General features: G+C 33.7%; 1 protein-coding gene across 8 annotated transcripts in view; it reads left to right on the forward strand.

Moving 5' to 3' along the window:
- LOC134254806 (myosin heavy chain, non-muscle-like) overlaps positions 1 to 6,153 on the forward strand; it is a 47,507-nt gene extending 41,354 nt beyond the window's left edge. For 6 of the 8 annotated variants that reach the window (XM_062737329.1, XM_062737328.1, XM_062737327.1 and 3 more), the window contains 3 exons: positions 886 to 994; positions 2,023 to 2,192; positions 5,147 to 6,153. In XM_062737329.1, coding sequence (XP_062593313.1) covers positions 886 to 994; positions 2,023 to 2,192; positions 5,147 to 5,255 — 388 coding nt within the window. In that variant the 3' untranslated portion in view covers positions 5,256 to 6,153. Of the gene's footprint in view, positions 1 to 885; positions 995 to 2,022; positions 2,193 to 3,897; positions 3,931 to 5,146 lie in introns of all 8 variants that reach the window. The other 2 variants (XM_062737333.1, XM_062737334.1) reach the window with 2 other exon arrangements.
- Positions 6,154 to 21,805: the final 15,652 nt, after the last annotated feature.

A 21,805-nucleotide genomic window follows, 5' to 3' on the forward strand; every position in this document is an offset into this window, starting at 1 on the left:
TTTTTTTTAATAGGAGCGACTGCAGGCAAAATAAATTATTTTTACATTCAACTTACTTCTAATAAGACGAATTTTTTATTCACTGTCAACAGTAGACCCCGTTAAATGCGAAAAACTTGTAAAATAACTCTGCATGTTTCCTGGTAGTTTACTTCAGCAGCCATGACAGTTCACGCATGACGTAATGAGACTCTCGCTTGAAATTTAGAACAACTGAATAAAGCAATTATCGGTGTTTATAAATGTATGTGCTGAATTTCATCACAAAAACATAGGTATATAAAACCATTTTAAGTGTTATTTTTATGCAAGCAGCGATATTTATGTTTAAAATAAGGGAATTCCAAAAAGATCCGCTCCTATAGAACCTAAATTCTCATTGGCTGTCCCAAAATACAATCTATCAAGGTCAGTAAACATGGCGGATAAATTCGAGTTGTGATGATGACATACACGAAAAATAAGCGATATAGGGATCATTCTGTATATTTTTGCATTGGTTTACATCTTGGATGACTACTTATTTGGAGTCAAGGTAAGAAATGTTAATAAAATAGCCATTTACTGTTAATTTGAGCCGAAATCCGTGCGGGAGCAAATCACTCCCGCAGCTGCGCCATTAGAAAGATCCTAAGGAGTTGTAGCCTTCTCCCAAAAAAAAAAAAAAAAAAGGGAGAGGGCTACATTATTGCAGCTATATATATTTAGTACAATAAAATATGTTCAAATCAGCTGTTTGAAAAACATTTAAAGTGAAAGATAATATGTTAAATATTGCTTTATCGATATGATTGTCTCAATGTTGGTAAGGCAGCTGTTCAAGAAATCTATACAGGTTGCTTGTATGAAGGCGATAATGTTCAGTGAATGTTGTTCGCTTTGTAGGGAGAGAACTCAGCTTCAAAGACTGTTAAGGAGACAGGATAAGAAACTGAAGGACTTTGCTATTCAGGCAGAAGATGAGCGCCGCCATGCTGATCAGTACAAGGAACAGGTAATAAAATCAACTAAACAGCTTAACTACTGTAGAGTTAAATCTGTATCATCTGTACATTAGAAAGAAAAGTAGAAATAAAAAGGCCCTCTTACTAGGGTTCCACTCTGTGGGTGCCCTATAGTTGCTCTTCTGTTCTTCCTTGTCTGGAGCATATTTTCTCTCCCGACAGCTTATTTGGGGCTCAAACTTCAACCATAGGGTGCACATTAGTAAAGCACTTGTATTATCTTTAAAGCAAAGTGTTAGGTTAAAGAAGGGTTATAGCAAATCCTAGTAAAAATTTTTACCAGAACATTTTTCTCCCTTGAGCCATGCCTTACTCAGACTTCACTTAGAGTGCCATTACTGCCATTAGATGAAAGGTCTTTCATCCATTTGTTTCATTTGAAGAGGGTCCCTTTGAGATAGTCATCATCTTAACAATGTCTAATTTTAGACAAGGTTTATAGATAAGGTACTCAAAATTAGCCTTACACAAGATTTACTGTTTTCTCAATTTTTTTTCTTCAAAAAATATTGAAAACAGCACTGAATTATTTAATCACTGGAATCATTTGTTTGGAGTAGTCAAAGCAGGCCATCTTCCAGCATACTTACTTACAGTAAAAATTTATTAATTACATGATATACTGTAGATTCCTTATTTTTCGTGAGTAGTTATTATCGCGAATTGGCTCTTCAACGTCAAATCGCGAGAATAATAATTCGCAAATGGACGTTTGATTAAGGGATTTTACATACATTTCAGCACCATAAAAATAAAGCGAGTAATTTTATTACGAGGTGCTTCTCATGAAGTAACGCGATAATTAATTCCACGCGTATATTTAGGAATTTACTGTATATTTTATGGACAAGATATGATCTTTAATACAATAAGAGATATACATGTCAGTGAAGATATTTATGAATAGAGTTCCTATCTTATTTGCTCTGTTTTCTTTTGAACTACAAAAAAGAACATCTCATAAATTCCTAGTTTGTCTGCTACTATTATTTACTTAAATTGTATAAATATATTTTAGGTTGAAAAGATGAACAATCGTGTTAAGGCTTTGAAGAGACAGATAGATGAAGCAGAAGAGGAAATCACTCGAGTGAATGCACAGAAAAGGAAACTACAGCGAGATCTGGATGAGCAAATGGAACAGAATGAGTCAGCGTCCAGGGAGATCTCTTCCTTAAAGAAATACAGGTAATCCTGTGTTCCTACTGTTTGGTGGCTGGGTGACAGTAATTAGGATCAGTCACTTGACATTCATACAACCTTAAGTCACTGGAACTAAATCACAACAGTAGGCATGTCTCAGTGGGTCCTGTAGGCTATTTTTTCTAGAAAACAAGGATAAGAACAATGTTTCTGGATTTTAAAAAAGAAAGATACACAATATATAGATTGAAAATAGAGCATTGATTTCGCGTAGTCTTGGTACTTGAAACATTCCATCCAGGAAAATATATGGGTAACTCCATTTGTATGCTGTTATGACATGATGATAAATCTTTTGTATAGAAACAAAGTCCCCCAAACCTGAGTACCCATTGTATAGAGGCTTTGGTAAGATGTTATACATTCTAGATGTGGCACCATGTAATTGACAGGGAAGGGAGTGAATTAACTCACAGTTTCACTTTAAATATATATATATTTTGAATTTAATATAATTTATTTGAATCTGTCTAACAATGTATTAGGATTGCTGAACAAAAGAGAGCTCCAAAGTGAATAAAGTGTGCAATATTTTTCTTTGATTTAGACATTACACAGAAGTCAGTGAAAGTCAATATTTTCACTGAAGCTTTCAGATTGGATAAGTGAAAAAGTAGATTCCCACTTGAGGTCACCTTTGTCACTACAGTATTACTACATTTTGCTATCTTTTTTTGTCTTTTGCCTTTTGTCTGTGTTAACTTTCCACATTTTCAATGACTTCTCAAGAACCACTGGGCTACTACCAATCAAACTTGCCACAAAGTGTCCTTGGGTGAAGGAAATTCAAGCTTGTTCAAATGAAGTGCTGTGTCGCCTTCCAACCAAGGGTAGATAATCAAAATGAGGCAAAAATAATAAGAAAAAAAAGCTTTTTGACATAGTAAAGATTCAAGTTTGTCAAAATCATGGGTCCAAGTGGTAGGATTCAGATACAGAAGATCCATAGAAATATGAGAAGAAATCTATAAAGATGTTCTCAAGAACAGCAGGGCAATGGTCAATTATATTATGGAAGCATATGTAAGATAGATTGTTTGCTTGAAATGTAAGGGTATGGTCAGTGTCACAGATTTTAGAAATAATTTTTTCATTGGTGGAACATGGAGCACCTATGAGAATAGTGCGTATTACTTCATGCTCACGTGATTGAGGTTTTAGGGGTGGGGGCTTATACAAGTCATCCTACTAGGTTTGGAGTCCATTTTTTCTATTCCCTATACTAGCTGTTCAGCGGTGTATTGATTAGGCTTCAGATGCTGCATTTTCAGCCATAAATAACCAGGTTCATGTTTTAGAGCTGGTCTCGTTTCCAAGAAATTGTAAACCTTATATTAACCAGACTTGCATAGATGATGTACAAGGATACATACCAGTCGATATGCTTCAGATGCTGGATTTGACTTACATTTTCTGGATAAGTGACCAGGTTAAAGTTTTTTTTTGAAAATTAAATTCAAACCAAACATAAGTACATGTATAAAACTAAAAGATTTTATTAAAATTTAAGGGAAAAGGGTGTTCACAATAAATAGGGATCAAACATTGTTTTTTAAGCTATTCAATTTTTGTAAGTTGTGCTTTTATAGATCAAATGAAAAGATCTTTTTACATCTAAGTCAATGGCCGTTTACAAGTCAGGTTACGGTGTGGTAGATATTCTGCATGATCTGTTGTGTAATTTTATTAGTAGTTACCAACATCAGCCGACTGATTCTGACTGGTAAGTAAGACAGGGACAGCATGCTTCCACTGTACAAGGCAGCCCCCTTCTCCATTTCTTTAGTACCACACTGTAGCCTTATATATTGGTTCACCAAGAAGTATCTTCAATATTAGTCTATGTCAGTTTTATTATCTTTTTCAGAGATGCTTAGTAAGACATATTTATTACTCTACATCATACTCTGGTTACTAATTTATTGGCTTAATGTCCTCAGGTTTACAAAGAGAAGGTCAGCTTTTGCATGAATCTTTCTCAGATGTTGAGATAACAATTTGCCATGCATAACTTTTATACTTCACTGATAAGGAGACTGAAAATCGTAGATGTAAAAAAAATATTAACAATTCTGCTCCTCTTATCTCCTTTAAAAATTTGATGCATGAACCTTTTCTGGCTGAAAGTATAAATCAAATATCAACAGAACATTTATTTAAAAAAAAAAAAAAAAATATTTAAATGGATAATCTTATTCGATTGCATCCACAGGAACAAAATAAAAATTGACATTAAGATAACATTTGATATTCAGACAAATAAGGATTTCATTTGCTAAATACATTTCCCTGAAGGTTTGCCTTTTAAAAGTCTCAGAGTGTGTGAACTGCAAAGTTAATATAACAGAAAAACAGGTCTTGACAATTTCTCAAAATGGTATCAAAGTTAGTAGCTAAAAACTGCTACTAAAAGACTATACTTACTTTATAAGAATGTGTTTTTCCTCTTAAAGATTGAAAATTTAACAGTATTAAATAAAAAAAAAATCCTCCCTATTATTAAAGCATAAAATCATTGAACTGTTCTCCCTCAGAATAAAAGGTGCGATTTCAATAAGGTTTTGATATTTTTAGTAACAAGCATGCTTTATTATTGTTGTTAAATAAAAACAATTTAAACAAATATCTGTAAACATCTTAACTTTAGTAGTAAATGTATTTCATATAAATAGACATTCTATCTTTGTCAGAGCGTGGTATATGTTTTACAAAAGGACTTTAAAAAAGACCAAAATTATATTGCCAAATTATTTTCTTCATCAAAAAATTAAATGAAGCAAATTGACAAATTGTCAGTTCTAAACTTCTATGTAGAGAAATTGTTTAGACCTGTGATAAACACTAATTAGCACTAAGCAATACACATCATTTTCATTTTGTGGCACCAATATGAAGTTACTTGTGGGCCAGTACTGATTGTTTTGACTGCTGTTTTACAGACCTAGTGCCACTGCGCGGCCAACACGTTCCATGCTGTCATCAATGAGGACGGAGCTGGGAGAGGAGGAGGTCAGTGCGGACGAGAATCCAGAAAACTCGGAGGCTTAGTCTTCTCATATAAACTATTGTATCAAAGGAGTCTTCCTCTCTGTATTAACAATACCTTTCTCTCTACCCCATGTAAGGAATCATTGTTTCTATGTTAATGTGTAGTAGCTGTGTATAATCTCTTTATTCATTAAGATATTAATTTGTTGCCCAGTAATGCTGAATTATATATGTTGAATATGGGAACATTTTTTTCCTTTTTTTTTTTTTTGGCTTTTTTATTAAATCAGTTATATTTTAAAAGGACATTTTATTCTCTATTAAAAATTCATAGGCTTGGCAAAACATAACTGTAGAAGCGTCATTTTTCACAAACACTCTTATGTCAGCTTATGTATGTCTTAGTGCTATCATGATGTGCCGTTGTGTAATCTCAAGTGCTGAAAGCCAGTAAGATAATGTCAATGTTTTCTCATTTTTTATCACAAACAAATGAACTTGCAAGGACCAAATGTTAGTCATGGACGTGTTTATAATTAGTTATAGTGTATGTGTCATGAACAAATTTTTTTTTGTCATTTATGTCAATCTTTTCCAGTTTATCATATGCTTGACAAATTCCATTGTGGCTTCTTATATAACAATGTGATATATATATATATAAAACATGGATATTTTTCATCCATAATTTCCTTTGTATTTGATATATTTTTTACATAGCTGTGATTGGAATTTAGCCTTATAACAAATATGTAATGCACCAGCAATTTGAAATGGAGATATCTCCTAAGACAACTTGTAACAAAAAATTAATTCTTCTAAAATGATAAACAAAACCTCTGAACATTGGCAATAGCAGTTTAGTCATATGCTTATAGCTAGCTATCAAAATATATTATTAAAATTATGGTGAAAGCTTTGCTATATGGAAGCATTTAATAAAATTACCAATAAAATATCTTGTTTTATGATGGCAACTAAAAGAGATTTTAGCTCACCTGAACTGAAAGCTCAAGTGAGCTTTTCTGATCTCCTGTTGTCCTAGTTCATCCTTCTGTCTGTTTGTCCTTCCATCCATCTGTCTGTCTAGCTGTCCCTCTGTATGTTAACTTTTCACATTTCTCAAAAACCACAGTTCCAATTTTTACCAAACTTGGTACAAAGCGTCCTTGGGTAAAGGGGAGTTAAAATTTTTTAAATGAAGGGCCAAGTCCCCTTGGAATAGGAGATAATCATGAAAAGAGGAAAATATGGTGGGGTCATTAAAAAATCTTTTCAAGAACCACTGAGCCAAAAAAGCGGAGACTTATATGGAAGCATCCTGGGGTAGTGTACATTCTAATATTTAAAATCATGAGCCACAGGGGTGGGGCAGGGCTACTTTAGGGAATCCAAGTTTTACATTGAAATATTTAGGAAAAATCTTTGAAAATCTTCTCAAGAACCATTGGTCTAGAAAAGCTAAAACTTACGTGAAAGCATCTTGGAGTAGTGTAGATTCTAAATTGTTCAAATCATGACCCCTGGGAGTAGAGTTTTGAATGCATATTATAGGGCATAATCAGTATATTTTATTGAAATATGACACTTATACTACTGTATAGGGGATATGGGGAAATCTGTGGTAACAACATGGCCAAAGTTTGTTCATTGGTACAAATGTTATTCTGCAACAATCTGGCCAATGGGTCTCTTGTTTGGAGAATGGTGATGGATGATGGGTTTTTATGTATCAAGGTAAAAACTTGACCTCCTTTAAAAGAAGAGTTCCTTTATTTCTGTTATTTGTATATTCACTAAAAAGCAAGGGGAGTTACTCATTTCCAGCAAAGATATTTTTGCCTGAGAATAAATTAATTGAAACTTTGGGTGTTGTTGCATAATTAAAATCATGTCTTGCTTTAATTAATTAAATATAATTAAAATTTAAGTGTAATAATTAGTGCGATATCACTGAAATTACATAAATTTGCCATTTTTTCAACCTAATTTACTAAATATAATTATTTTGAAAATAAAAATCAGTCAGCAAAATGTATGAATTATTTTTTTGCCAAAGGATGGTTGACAACTTAATTTTTCTTTGAATGAGCTGACATGAATTCTTAGAAAGAATTCATCTAGGACAAACAGAAAAACGCAACATGTTTTTTCATCTATCTTGAAAGTTGAAAGGGGTTTTAACTTTGCAAAGAAGTTATAGGTATATAAAACCAAGTGAAAAAGAGATAAAATGGAACTTGTTTCATACCAAATTATAGTAACACGTATATTCCTGGAGTTGTAAGAATTGCATTTGTTTTATGTGTAAGAAACATAGGTGGCAGAGGATCAGAATTGTTTCTTTTTGAATTGAGCAAGGTTTATTACTTGCAAGACAAACTTTGAAAGTTAAAAAGTACCGGTCAAAAAATAGAGAAACCTGAGGTTTGAATGCATATTATAGGTAATTTTATAGCTAGAATATTTTATGGGTGCATTTGGAGGGAATTGGTGGCCTTGTATATTTTATTGAAATATGACACTTGAGTGTCACTACTACTGTATAGGGGATATGGACTAGAAATACGAAACTAAGCTCAAAACTCGCTCTACCGGTATTTCACCAGAAAAGCGGGGTGGGTTCACAGGATGAATTGTAGCTTGAAAACGAGGTGGTTGAGCCCATATCTCTTGCTGTTCATTGGTATGTACAAATGTTATTCTGCAATTTGTGTGGTAGCTTAGGTCATCAGCACGGGCCTGGAAGCAGATGCGGCTGCGGCGAAATAGTGAAAATAGGCTTGATTCACATGAAATTTTGAGATTATCCCTGCGCCATCTTTAGGGCTCATTGTGTAAATTGTACATGTTTTATTCCTAAAATCTTCAAATTTCTCAAGGGACTACATCATACTATAATTACATGTAGAGGGAATTTAAAAATTTTCCAATGCACATTTTAAAAGCAGCTCAATATTAAGTAAACCGTCAGTCAAACGTTTTGATTGCAAAAAAAACTATCCTCTGCCACCATATTTCTTAAACACCCCTACTAATGTTATTGTGATTTAAATTCAAGACACGTGGGTTAGCTTTACCTATTCGAAGGCGATAAGGTAGAACCGGTTTTATAAATAAAATTGGCAGTAAACAGGGAATTGTTACAGTTTGTTTCTTTTGAAAACATGTCCTGTGAAAAATGTGTTTCCAGACCTTCCTGAAAGACTTTCATGATTTTCAACAGAAATGGGTGGCTAAAAGGGGGGGGGGTTAAATACGGTAACAATTAAAATATCTAACCGTATTTTACTGCAAAAATTACAGCTCGCTAGCGACCGATACGCTGGTAAAAATTTATAATATCATCTACACTGACAATTTTTTTTTCCTTATATGGCTATTGCTATCAATGCGCACAGAGGATCTTACCACTAGCAACTGACCAATAATTTTTATTGTTGATTGAATATTGTATGATCATGTCAATGGAGTGCAAAATAAGAAAAAATGTTCGTATGAACAAAATGCAAACATTCGAAACTATGAAAGATATTTTAATTTGTTGTAAACTAGAAAAAGAAATATTAGTAAAATGTATACTAGTTAGTGTCAAGTTCAGAACACCAGCACTTCAAGGGTACGGAAGATGAGCAGCTTCTCGTATGCATTTAAATGGACAAAATTTTTACATGACTTCACTCGTGATCACGTGTGCTGGCCAGGGAATCCACCTGACAATTGTATTCACCGATAGTAGAATAAAGGAATTTATAAACCGTAAAATTCCTGGATTATTCGTAGTAACCTACAATGCAGTTCTCATTCAGCTGATTTGTCAGCTAAAGTCACATTGGTGCCTCCTTTGCTAATCTGACGCCACAAAATATAGTCCCGGTTTCCATGCAAAATATTTGTCCAAAAAGAAATTTTTTATTTCATTACAGCAGATAATTGTATCATAGAGAATACTTATAAATTAAATTTTAATGAATTCAAGAGAGATCAATTGAAGTTCATTTCTAGAGAATGATATTATAGGGTGGTGAAATCTAAAACGCAACATAACTTTTCTGTTTACCATGTCTCCACGTGTTAGTCACTTCCTAGCCACATTTCCGTGAATAATTTACCCTATCTCACTGTAGTCTCGCTAACTCTCGCCAGAGCCTACTGCCAGAGCTGCTCTGAACTCATCGGGTATTATAATTTGCAGAACACCGAAAAATAAAAGGTTCCGAACACATTAGCAGGGGTGCTTCGTAACGATATGTACCCAAATGCGCTCGTTACGCTTGAATGATTTTTTGGCTTGGCTATCGACTTGTGCACATCTCCGATGGTCAAGAATTTGAGAATACATGAGTTGATCAAGGCATTTCAAAACCACAAAAAACATAATAATAATAATACTTCTGAAAAATTATTGATTTGAAGTTTTATTTTGAACCAAATGCGAAAGAGAAAAAGAGAGAAAATGCAAGTTTGGAAGAAAAATTTACTTGCACGAGTACGTATTTTTACAGTGCGCAAATTTATGCAGAATAAACTTGAAATAAAAAGCAGTAAAACCCGTAAACACAATTTGAAATTATTATCATTTGAATGGAACAATACAAACGGCGTCTTTGATTTGCATGTCTTATGCAGTTTATGCATGTCGGGAAAACGCGTCGAACACTAAACATACCCATACCTTTTAATAAGATAACTGCATCGGTTCGAAGATGTGCACAAGTCAAGTGATATACACCCTGAGTTCCATTTATTGAAATATGCATCACAAAAAAGAAATAAATTCCATAGTAAACACACTGTCACTACTCCGTACAGTCTAGCGCGTCGATACACTTAGTCCGTGCTGATCAGATTTTAGTCAGGGAAAATATCGCAAGTGGAAAGAGAAGTTATTTGGTATTTGCGTGGATGAAAGGGGGGGGGGGTGGTGGTTGTAACTAAAGTTTTTAACTACTGCTCATAAGGTATGACTGAAAATTGTCTATCTAGTTCTAATAAACATTCTATATGTAGTATGCGGTTGTTTTGCATCTCAAAATTCATTTGTCAATTATAACTGATTATTTTAGCACTATTCACTAATCTCAAATCTAAACCAAGTAATATTTGATATATGGTATTTATTTAGATCAAGACTTTAAAACATTTAAGCAGAATACAAATTTTATGTGTACATCTGAACGTTCTTTAACACACAGTCGGAGAAAGGCCATTCCCTGTTTAGATTAACATTTAGGCATGTGTATTTTTTAGCGGGGGGGGGGGGGGGGCAGAAATAATTGACGGCAGTTATCTAAATAATCTTGGAAGACAGACATTTCTGCCAAATCCAACTTTAAGATTATTTTAAATTTAATGTCTCACTCCGACCACAAAAAAAAAAATGTACATTTTGAGGAATATGACTGTTTTATGATTATGTAGCTACAGAAAGTCTTTCGAGATTTCAGTATCACTGCCTGACAGTCTAGTTATTTTTTTAATAAAAATAATTTCTGTAGGAATAATTGGGAGATAATTTAAAATATATAATTCTTTATTGAATAACTTGAAACCATACGGCTCATCAGTATAACAAAATTAAATATGAAGAACGAATGGCGAGAGTCTGCGGGGCGTGGAACCCCTGGTGTCCATCTGTCTGACTCCCATACACCAACAAATGCACAATTCATTCACATTCTCCATTATTATTGAAAAATAACTATAGCACATAATACATGTATGCATGTAAATTAAATTATTCATTATTTCTTAGTTCCATTGCATCATTGGAGAATAAATTTTCCTAAACCAATTACATGTAAAACACTTACATCATGAGAGCTGACTAACTGAGTAAGCTTGTACATATTTGGAGATCTGAAATAATAATATGGTTTGATATATTTTTTTCTTAAAGTTTCATAAACAGTACATTCGAGCAAACAATGATATTCATCTTCTAGACATTGATCACTACAAAACTGAAATATTCTACAAGTAACAGCTTTTTAAAAAGCTTGCCTGACTAAATCAATAAATATCTGCATGAGGAGTGATAAACCTTTTGAGTAATACTTTTGTGGGTTTAAAATATGTCCTTACTTTATATTTTGAAAACCTTGTGTTAATGAAATCCTTGATTTTATTTTACTTACTGTTAAAGAAAAATAATCTCTACACTGCATACTAAAGAGTTGTTATTCTGTTGGGGGGGGGGGGTCTGCAAGTGGAGTGTTCTGCCCTTGGATGTAAATTGAAAGCTATACTGTACATTACACCTATTATTATATGTATATATTATATCAATAATATCTGTAATGAATTCATGCATTGTGATATTTTAAAAGATGTATATAATTAGAAATACACATTTTGTCAGAGTGTACATGTATTTATTCCACTGAAGTAAACAGTAATAATGTGTTTATTCATTTTTTTCTCTTAAAAAGGAAGGGGGGGGGTGTGCCACTATAATGCATATACATGTGTATTGAGAATGAAATAAGAAAATTCAATATTTAGGCCTTTGTGGAAAGAAAAATCTAAGATTTTGTACTGGTTTCTTATCTATTGTGTGCATCTGAAACGGGGATACAAATGTTCATGCATCTGGAGACCATGACTTGTTGAACTGTGTTGTGTATTACTGGACTAGTCCAACTGCGGGATTAGAAAAAAATCAATTCTTTAGTGTTGCTTGTTCATATACTGATATGTACAATATGTTATTGAGATAAAATTTATAGATAAAATTTCTGAAGTATTAAAAGGAGGTTAAAAGGACAAACTTTATTTAATTCCATAAAAGTTAGCACACCCATTCACACAATAGAACAATCCAAGGAAACGTCACGAGCTTACTAACTGACATACCCGGTATGGCGCAAAAAGAGCGATTCGCCCCTTTCGTAGAATATAAATGGACTGATCCAGTAGTCTAGAAATGCAGAAAAAAGGACACACGGACATGTTGAAACGATGAATCACATGAAATAATTGTTCCATGCAAAAAGATTAAGGAAGTATTTTGCATCAGTAATATCATTCTTTTTTCTGAAAACTGTTTCTTTTAAAATGCAGGTAAAGATTTCCAATGTAAATCAGCTTGCACAAAATCTAGCTCTCTAGGTATGATCTATTAGTTTCGGATCTTGCAAATATCAATCCTTATACAGCCTGACGCCGTGACGTCAGGCAATAACTTCTTTCAATTTTCTGATACACGTATCACGTATCTTCCTGTTTCTATACTTAGACTATGGGAAGAAAGCTTTATTCTTCAGTCTTGTAATATTTTTCTTTAACTTAGAATAAATAGGTTTTTGTCAAATATGCACGTATTTTGGAAAAATTGTCACACAATGTGCTTGTACAAAAACACTTTGTTTTTCAAAAAAAAAAACATTACAAACTTGAAAGTAGATATCCAACAGTCTTTCCTTGTACAAAGATATAAACTTTGTTGTATTAATAAAATCTTGATAAAACCAAAAAATTCCAAGTCCCTTTCTAAACAACTCATCTTTAACCTGTCTAGCAAGGGTAGGGATACTTGAAACCTGGTTGAATACGGAGAATTTTTATTTACTCTTTTGTACATTGATCTCTCTCTCTCTCTCTCTCCTGTAACCACCCGTGTAGCGCAATAATAGTTTGTAATCCTACGCATTTCGTACTGTACCATTTATTAGCCCGTGGGACAGATCAAAGATTTTTTTCAGGCGGGTATGTCAAAGCTTGTTCAAAAATTGGAATAATTTTACTTTTGACTAGAAAATAAACCTAAAAGCCCAAATTGAAGGGGAAATAAACGTGAAATATACATCAGAGGAATGGGAACATTGGAATTTTTCTCAAATACCTTCTCAGGTAAGGAATCTGGACAAAAAATATCTAGACAAGACGAATAAAAAAGCTGAATTTAGGTAGAATGTCGAATTCTCACTGGCAGTTTCCCCCCTTCCAAAATGCTTTGACATTTAATCAATCATATTATAGGTCAAGAAATACAATTCACATTCAGTTCTATTTTGATCATTCATGTACCACAGAATCAAATTCGTTTATTGTGTATGAAATCATAAATAACTTTAAGGGGGCTCTCTACAACTACACAACAGGGCGTACTTCCGTTGAAACGCCATTTTGATCCCAAATGTATGATTCAAATTCACTTAACACCGATAAATCACCGAGTATAACACATGCGATATTGTGGATGGAAGATACATTGTATCACCTCGAGGTGACAAGAGTGCCCTATACGTATCATTTTTTAAAACATGAATTGTTTGTCAATTTATTCAATTTTTTCTTATCTAATTATGAAGAAATATATTTAAAAACTTATTAGAAAATATATGCATTTTGTTAAAAAGTTATACAGGCACGTAGCCAAAGGGGGGGGGGGGGGGCAGCGGGCTGCCCCCCACTTTTCCCCCAACATTATTTATACTGTAGGAAGTGTTCATTGAAATGCTGGTTCCCCCCTCCCCCAAAACTTTTTTTTGTGATATAAGGGAAATGTGATAATTTAGGTCGAAATATTTGAACTGAAAGAACTTGGCATCGAAAAAGTTGGCGTCTAACAACCCCCCCCCCCCCCCCCCCCCCCCAAAATTGGACTTTCGACTTTGGGCAACTGTTTCTTTCTTTCTTTTTTTTATTTTGCTTGCCAACTTTTTCAGGTTAGTTAAAAAAAATTCTCTGGGTACCCCCCTCCTCCCACTTTCAAAAACGATGCTACGTGGCTGAAAAACATGGCTTGTCCATATGCTAATTCAGCATTACGTGTCAAATCGCACTCTAAAATTTCTTTTTTCTTCAAAAAACAAATATGCTTTCCAACAAAATTTATCCCCCCAAAATGCAAATGAAATTTAAACTCCACAAAATGTTTTGACAGTAAGTGAATTTTGTATGTCTCAGGCGTTTGATCAACATTGATTATCAGTTGTTTGTATGGAAAGCATGCAGCTTTGAAACGAAGCCGGAGTGAATTTGGTTATAAGAATTTCTTTTACCCGCTTTTGGCCGTTTACCATGTTAACATGTCATGTTATATCTAGCACTGGATAACATAAGCAAGTTAGATAAAAAACAGTAAGTATACCTTTCTCAACACTATGAATATTCACTAAATACATGTCTTTGTGATGGTTTTCGCTTAAATTCATTTTAAAAAAAAACCAATACAATACGAACTTCTTTTAATGTCCTTGCTTGACATCTTTTTTCAATACCTGTGCAACTTTTAGTAGACTTTTTTGAAGTACATAGAAAAACAGTACCACGATATTTGAGCCTACTCTTGAAGCGGATCTTTCATACCAGAATTTTTGTGATGTTTGAAATTTTTGACAGTTTTTCGATTTTGTTCAATTTCTTTTTTTTCATTGTTATTACCTTTTGATATTATATATATTTTCAGATATTATACTTTCATGTAAATTACTTGAATCTGATTCGTCGAGAAACATTTGATAAAAAACACTACTGCCCGCTGAATAATGAAGCCACGCCCTCCTGCGTAGCAACAGTCAACATTGCTTGACGACGGGTGGTATTACAAAAAATAGCGACTGCGCGGAATTTATGCGCGCACGATTCACTGTAATATGTATTTGTATAAAACATTCAGTATAATATAATAAATATTGCATGTAGTTGAGTGTAACATTGAAAATTTTCACCCCTCGAAAACCATTGTCAACCTCGGCTGCGCCTCGGTTGACAATGGTTTTCTTGGGGTGAAAATTTTCAATGTTACACTCAACTACATGCAATATTTATATAATACTGGAGGAAATCCAACCAGCTATTCTCAAGAAAATGCTGTTTTAAATTTCCTTTTGTCTTTTTTTGTAAATTTAAATAAAAATTATGTAGATTTTATTAATTTTATAACTTTGATGGTTATTATTTCAATATTTTATAACATTAAACTTTGAATAGAAATTTAAAGCACTAGCCTTTAAAAAGTATAGAAAGGAGTGGTTTTAACAAAATAAATAAAATATTTTAAATATTTCCCAAAAATAAAGTGAAATACTTTGGACCCTTATTTTATCGGATATTGAGCCTATTATTAGAAACAAATGCATGCAACAAAAATCAATTATACTCCATAGGTGCAGAGATCCTCCTTAAATCAAGTTATTAGGTCTATATATTTAAAAAAAAATAATGCCAGTACACAGTATTTAATTGAAAATAATTGATCGTGAAGACATCCGATCTTTTTCAAACGTGTGTTTAAATTATTTTTAGTAGAGTGTTATGCATGGTTTATGACCCCCCCCCCCCTCTTTCACAGAAAACTCTTCAGAAGATGAAAGATTCGTAATGATGCATGCTTTATCATAAATTTGATATAGTTAAGCCATGTTCATGAATCTTATTTACAATATTTACATACGAGACTAATATTTTTTCTGGAAAAAAAATATCTGCATTTTTTTTTCAATCAACCAAAATACCACCAAGCTTTCCACCTTTGAAATTTTCCCTGACCAAATAAACGATCGGCATGGACCACGTGTGTCCAAGTGCTTGGCAGTGACAATTTTTTACTGTTGAGTTGGCAATGGATTACATGATTTCTGAGATGCATATTTCAATAAAAGTAAAATAGGACATTTATTTCGACATGTACACATTCCTGTAACGATAGCAGTATTCAGGTAAATTAGTTTTTATCACTGCGTTTTGATGTGACTCTTAAATAAGGGGAGATTATTAAGGAAATAACCAGAAGTCTCTGTCGAGACTAAAGCTCTTCTGGTTTGTACTTATAGCAAAGGAAGAGAAAAATACTTAAGCAGTTGGGAATTGAAACTTTAAAACAGCAATAAATAGAACTAGAGGTACTGAGAGCAATGAGCTCACTAAATGATATCCCCCGTTTCCCATATGGTTATAACTGATGACAAAGTCCATGTTTTGCTGTGGCCGGGAAACCCAAAATATGTGTCGGATCAAAAAGTAAAATAGGAGGTGCACAATGGCAATATGTAATTAAGATTCTTTGAAAGTTTCATTAAATTTCACTCAGTGGTATAAGAGGAGTTGCGGATAAGAGATGGGTACCCTAAAGCGTAACAGAGGTGCGTACAGCTAGACGGACGTACGGATCGTCAAATTCAAAAACCGATACACAGAATTATGTACCTTACTGTAGTCTACTTGTGTGCCAAGTTATATTGAAATCGGACCATAACTGTAGAAGGAGTAGAATTTTGAAAGCATTTCACAAATTTCTATTTTTTAGTAACCATGGCAACACCGTTCATCGAAATCAAAAACCGTAAACGATGCACAGAATTATGTATCTAAGTGTAGTCTACTTGTGTGCCAAGTTATATTAAAATCAGACCAAAACTGTAGGAGCAGTAGCATTTTGAAAGCATTTCACAGAAATTTCTATTTTTAGTTACCATGGCAACACAGTTCATCGAAATCAAAAACCGATGCACAGAATTATGTATCTTCGTTCATCGAAATCAAAAACCGATGCACAGAATTATGTATCAAAGTGTAGTCTACTTGTGTGACAAATTATATTGAAATCGGACCAAAACTGTAGGAGGAGTAGCATTTTGAAAAATTGTTTACTGACAGACAGACGGACGGACGGAAGACGGACACATTACTATCGCATAAGCTCTTCTAGTCCAAGATATCACATTTTCCAGGAGTGTAATCGATTTTAATATTTTACGTGCTGGTTTCCCAGTTTTTCCTGGCACGTAAATAAAATATCCAAATTGTTTATAGTAATATAGTAACACATTGAGTCTAAATCATGTGTTTCTTTTACGATATCTCTAAAAAATTATGAGTACCGGTATATACGAGATATATCGTAGATATGACAATTAAACTGAAAAAAAGCACAATATAAGTGCCGAAAAAACAAAGGTTGTATCTACCGTTTCGTTGTTTTTATACCCCCCGCTTGAAAAGCGGGAGGGTATATAGTAATCGTTAATTCCGTCCGTCCGTCTGTCCGTCCGTCTGTTACGCTTTGGGGTACCCATCTCTTATCCGCAACTCCTCTCATACCACTGAATGAAATTTGATGCATATTTTGCGTTTCAGGAAAAACTTTTTCACCAGTTATAACCATACATTTACCGCTCACAGTACCTCTAGTTGTGTATGTCAAGGTCACGCCACTTTTATTTTTAGCTCAAACTTATAAACACCATTCAACTGGAGCTTGCATAGGTGAGAAATATGTTCTAACAACGTTTTAAAAAGATAACATCAACATTTTTGGTCTACCGGTACTTACATTCATTCGTGGGTACTTGAGACCATGGTAATTATGGAACTTATTCAACTTTTCTGCGCATGCGTACAATAGAAAGGAAGAAGTATTTAGCAATATTTTAGTTATGGGGCATACTGAAATTATTTTTACTTTTATTTTTCTCCACAAAAATAGAATTTTAAGGTTCTGAAATCTGTAAATCTGAAAATCATGACCCCTGTTGGGCGGGGCCATAACAGGGAATCTAAGTTTTCTATAGACATATAGGAAAAATTTTTTTTAAAAATCTTCTTCTCAAGAACCACTGGGCCAGAAAAGCTGAAACTTATGTGGAAGCATCCTTGGATAGTGTAGATTTTAAATTGTTAAAATCATGACGCCCGGGGGTTGGGCGGGGCCACAATAGGGAGTCAGTTTTACAGGGATATATATAGGAAAAAACTTTAAAACTCTTCTTCTCATGAACCACTGAGCCAAAAAAGCTTAAACTTAGGTGGAAGCATCCTAGGATAGTGTAGATTCTAAATTGTTAAAATCAAAGTACTCAAAAGTACAGAGAGCCGGGCTCATTTACCGAGTAGAATGGATTTCTTACATGAATCACGTTTATATTCTGATGAAAAAATTATTTTAAAACTATCAATATAAATGATAAGACACTGACAGTGAGTTTTTCAATCCTAATACCACGGTCCGATTTTGTCAGAATCAGAATTAATCTGGTACCGCAGCTGAATGTAAACAAACAGGCCAGTCTGGTTCCCTCTCCTGCTTTACCTCGTATGTGTAGAGAACTACGGTAACACTGATTATCAAAAATCCTTACGCTAATGAACTATTTTCTTTGACTTATGAAGTATTCAAAGTCATTACTACTAATGTTTATTTTATATTAGGGATGTCAAATCGGTCAATTTTTAATACTCGGTTACTCGGACGCTTTTCCGATCGAGTAACCGGGTACTCGGTAAAAGTGTAAATAAATATGAACAAGTAAACATTGTAAACTCTTGTAGAAATAAAACCACATGCTTTGATAGGAGGTTTACCCGTTGGTGTATTTCTGTTGTAAACTTGTAACAACGATGAGCACTTCGTGCCCGATGAAATTTAATATAACATCGTTTATGTTCAATTTATTCATCAGATAAACACAAGAAGTAAAATCATAAGTAGATCACAGATTTTTGGTTTTAAAATTAATCTGCTCCGTACATTGTAATGTAACTCTTTGTTGCGTTTGACGTCCAGGTATCATTCGTACAGTTTAACTTGAACTTGATCAAGTTCGCCTAACAGAGCGGATTTACGGTTTTAATACACTTTTCGAACATAGATTTTCTAGTATTGTGGGACGGTATTTTGTAGTTTGGTGCAATGATGGACATGAGTTTTTTTTTAAGCCTTTGGTTCAACCATTTGTATTGGCACGTAATCAAACACAACCTTATCAACAATCGCGCGGGCAATTTCATCTGTCTCTTTTCCCTGAGAATTTTTATAAGACTTCTCGCAGAATTAACAAATTGTCAAATTTATTAAATCATAATAGACCTTATCAGATGTTCAGTGAAAACAAATAATTGAAGTTAATCAAAAATAAGGGTAGAAGACAGCCGAAGGTGAGAAAAGCCAGGTAACAGGTGCTTGGTCACGATAATTACTGTATAAACACTGCCACGGGCGATAACGGTCCTTTAGAGGAGTAGGAAACCCTAATTACTGTATGTACAAGTGCAATGAGTATTTTACGTTTTAAAACAGATTGTTTAATGCATTAATAAATAAGCTAAGAAATATTCAAAAATATACATCCGAGTAACCGAGTACTGATTTTAGTATTCGATAATCGGACGTTCGATCGAGTACCCGGTTAACCGGGTACTCGTTGACATCCCTATTTTATATAGATAAAACTTCGTTTTATTTTTGTTGCTTTATTTAGCGTTTGTATTATCTCAAAAGCGGTTGAGAGTAAGAACTATATTTTTGCACGTAACTTTAAAATGGCGACTATGGGGTCAACATCCTGCCTTGAACAGGATCACATAAGCAGGTGTAACGTTGAATTTTGACCCGAGTTGAAAATTGACCCGGGGGTCATTTTTCAACGTTGAATAGTGAGACCAAAGGTGTTGAATTTCGACCCTTGTCCGTTGAAAACTGAGCCGGGTCGTGGAATATTGATTTTGAAACCGGTTCAAAATTCAACAGCATAAAAGCACATATTTATGACTTGGTTTTCACAACTGTGATTTAATCCATAGGCGTCGGGAACGGGGGAGGGAGGCTAGGGATGCTTACCCTTTTTTTGCAAATATAGACATAATATAGGCATTGAACAATGTGAATTTATTGGTTTAGTCCCCCCTGCTTTCAACAGGCACCTTACAGTGTAGTCAAAAGAAAGAAGAGTAAGTGGTAGTGCTTTAAAAAAAAGAAATTGGATCCTAAACCCCCCCCCCCCCCCCAATAGGATTTTCGGGTTTGGACAATGAACAATTTTTTTCTTGTCAATTTTTTTCAGATTTGAATTTTTCTTTCTTTTTCAATTAGCCCCCTCCCCCGCGCAACTTCAATTCAACACCAATGTAATCAATGCACACTTAATCCAGTAATTCAGTTATATTCTTAGAATAAAATATTTTATAAAATATCTTAGATTTCACAGTTACATGTAGCTTAAAATCGCAATATTTCGTGTATTTTTTTTTTTAAAAGAAGTAAATTTGTATATGTAAATCCTAAATATTAGTAAACATAGTTATACAATATACAATTTAGTCCATAAATTTGTTTATTTATATTTTTTTTTTTGGCTAACAACACTTCATTTATTTCAATTTTAAAATTCCTAATATAAGTAGTTGGTAAATGATGTGAATTTAACGCATGATGCACGATACGTTTTAATGCTTATTTAGTTATGCATAACATTAATAACTTATAATGCCTAACTTGAAAATGGATTTTTTTTTCAAATTAAAAGGTTTAGGGCCTAGTGATCTTTTTCGCATAGTTAATAAAAGAGTTCAAGAACGAACCTCACAATTAATACATATTCATTTTAAGTAGAGGATGTAAAAGGGGGGTGATCTCCCCTTTTTGGGATTAATACCATATATATTTGAAGAATGTTTTGTTTTTGTTTTTTGTATTTGTGACTGGGCTGTTTTCTTCATTTTTGTAGTTTTTTAAATCAAAAAATGCTTGCATTAGATACACAACCCTGACTTTCAGCGTTATTTAATTTTTGTAATAAAGTAGCCAAAATATAACATTGAACCCCTCTCCCCACAAAACGGGGAAACACGGGATAGTTTGTGAGGAATTTTTGAAGCAGCCCTTCCATCCAATTAGAGAAACATGGTTTGGTTTTCAACATTGGCTAGTTTCCCTTTCCACTTTTTGTTTGCTTGTTTGTTTATTGCCTTTCGTTTATTTATTTTTTTGTTTATGTTTTTTGTCTCAATATTTCAGAGGGTTTTGACACCATACCCCCGCCTTCGAGAAAAACTTTAGGATCCTCTCTTTCTCTCTCTCTCTCTGTTTCTTTGAAGAGGAATGCAATTTTTAGTTGTTGAGGTCAAAAGAAGTTGCAGGGACGGCGTTTTTTCAATTGTTGATATCAAAGATGGTGGGAAGTGCAGCTTCTAATCCATCCCAGACTCTAACTCTAGTACTCATTCTCAAAGTTATGCTCCGAAAACGATCGTTTTTAACAGATAAGTTTGTTACAGGGATTTCACCAATCTTGTTTAAAGTCAGCACTACTTACATGTTATGGTCGCTATATTGATCTTTTCACAAATATAACCTATCATTGGATTTATTTTGACTGATGTGTTTCATTCTATTTTTTAGGCTTTTAATTTTATTAAATTTTTATACTGAATTTGACTAGATGGGATGTTCTGCCCACCTGATCAATATAATATTATATAGGGCTCACTTTCTAGACACTAGATTTCCAAGATTTTTGTTTTATGCCCTATTCATAGTTTTGTTGTTATTTATGGATGTGGATTTTAGAAAGTATTGTAAAAAAAAAAAATCATGCTTGAAGATAACTGAAATTGTGTACTGATCAAAATGTACATATATACACGGGATGATAGGTTTATTTCTATAATTCTTGAAAAGGGAAAATAATTGAAACCGAAATATAAAAAATATAGAGATACTGATAAATCCCAGTTCAAAAAATGTTCAAACTCTGAGGTGGGGTCAATTTTCAACAGGGTCTATTTTCAACTTATTGTGGTCATCGGGGATAAGAAAAAAAAATATCAAGCTGTTGAAAAATGACCCCGGGTATAAATTCAACGACTTTTGGTCTCAATCTTCAACGGAG

This window comes from Saccostrea cucullata, unplaced genomic scaffold (genome assembly GCF_032062105.1).
Source record: "Saccostrea cucullata isolate Sc308-1 unplaced genomic scaffold, CSIRO_AGI_Scuc_v1 ctg75, whole genome shotgun sequence".
NCBI lineage: Eukaryota > Metazoa > Mollusca > Bivalvia > Ostreida > Ostreidae > Saccostrea > Saccostrea cuccullata.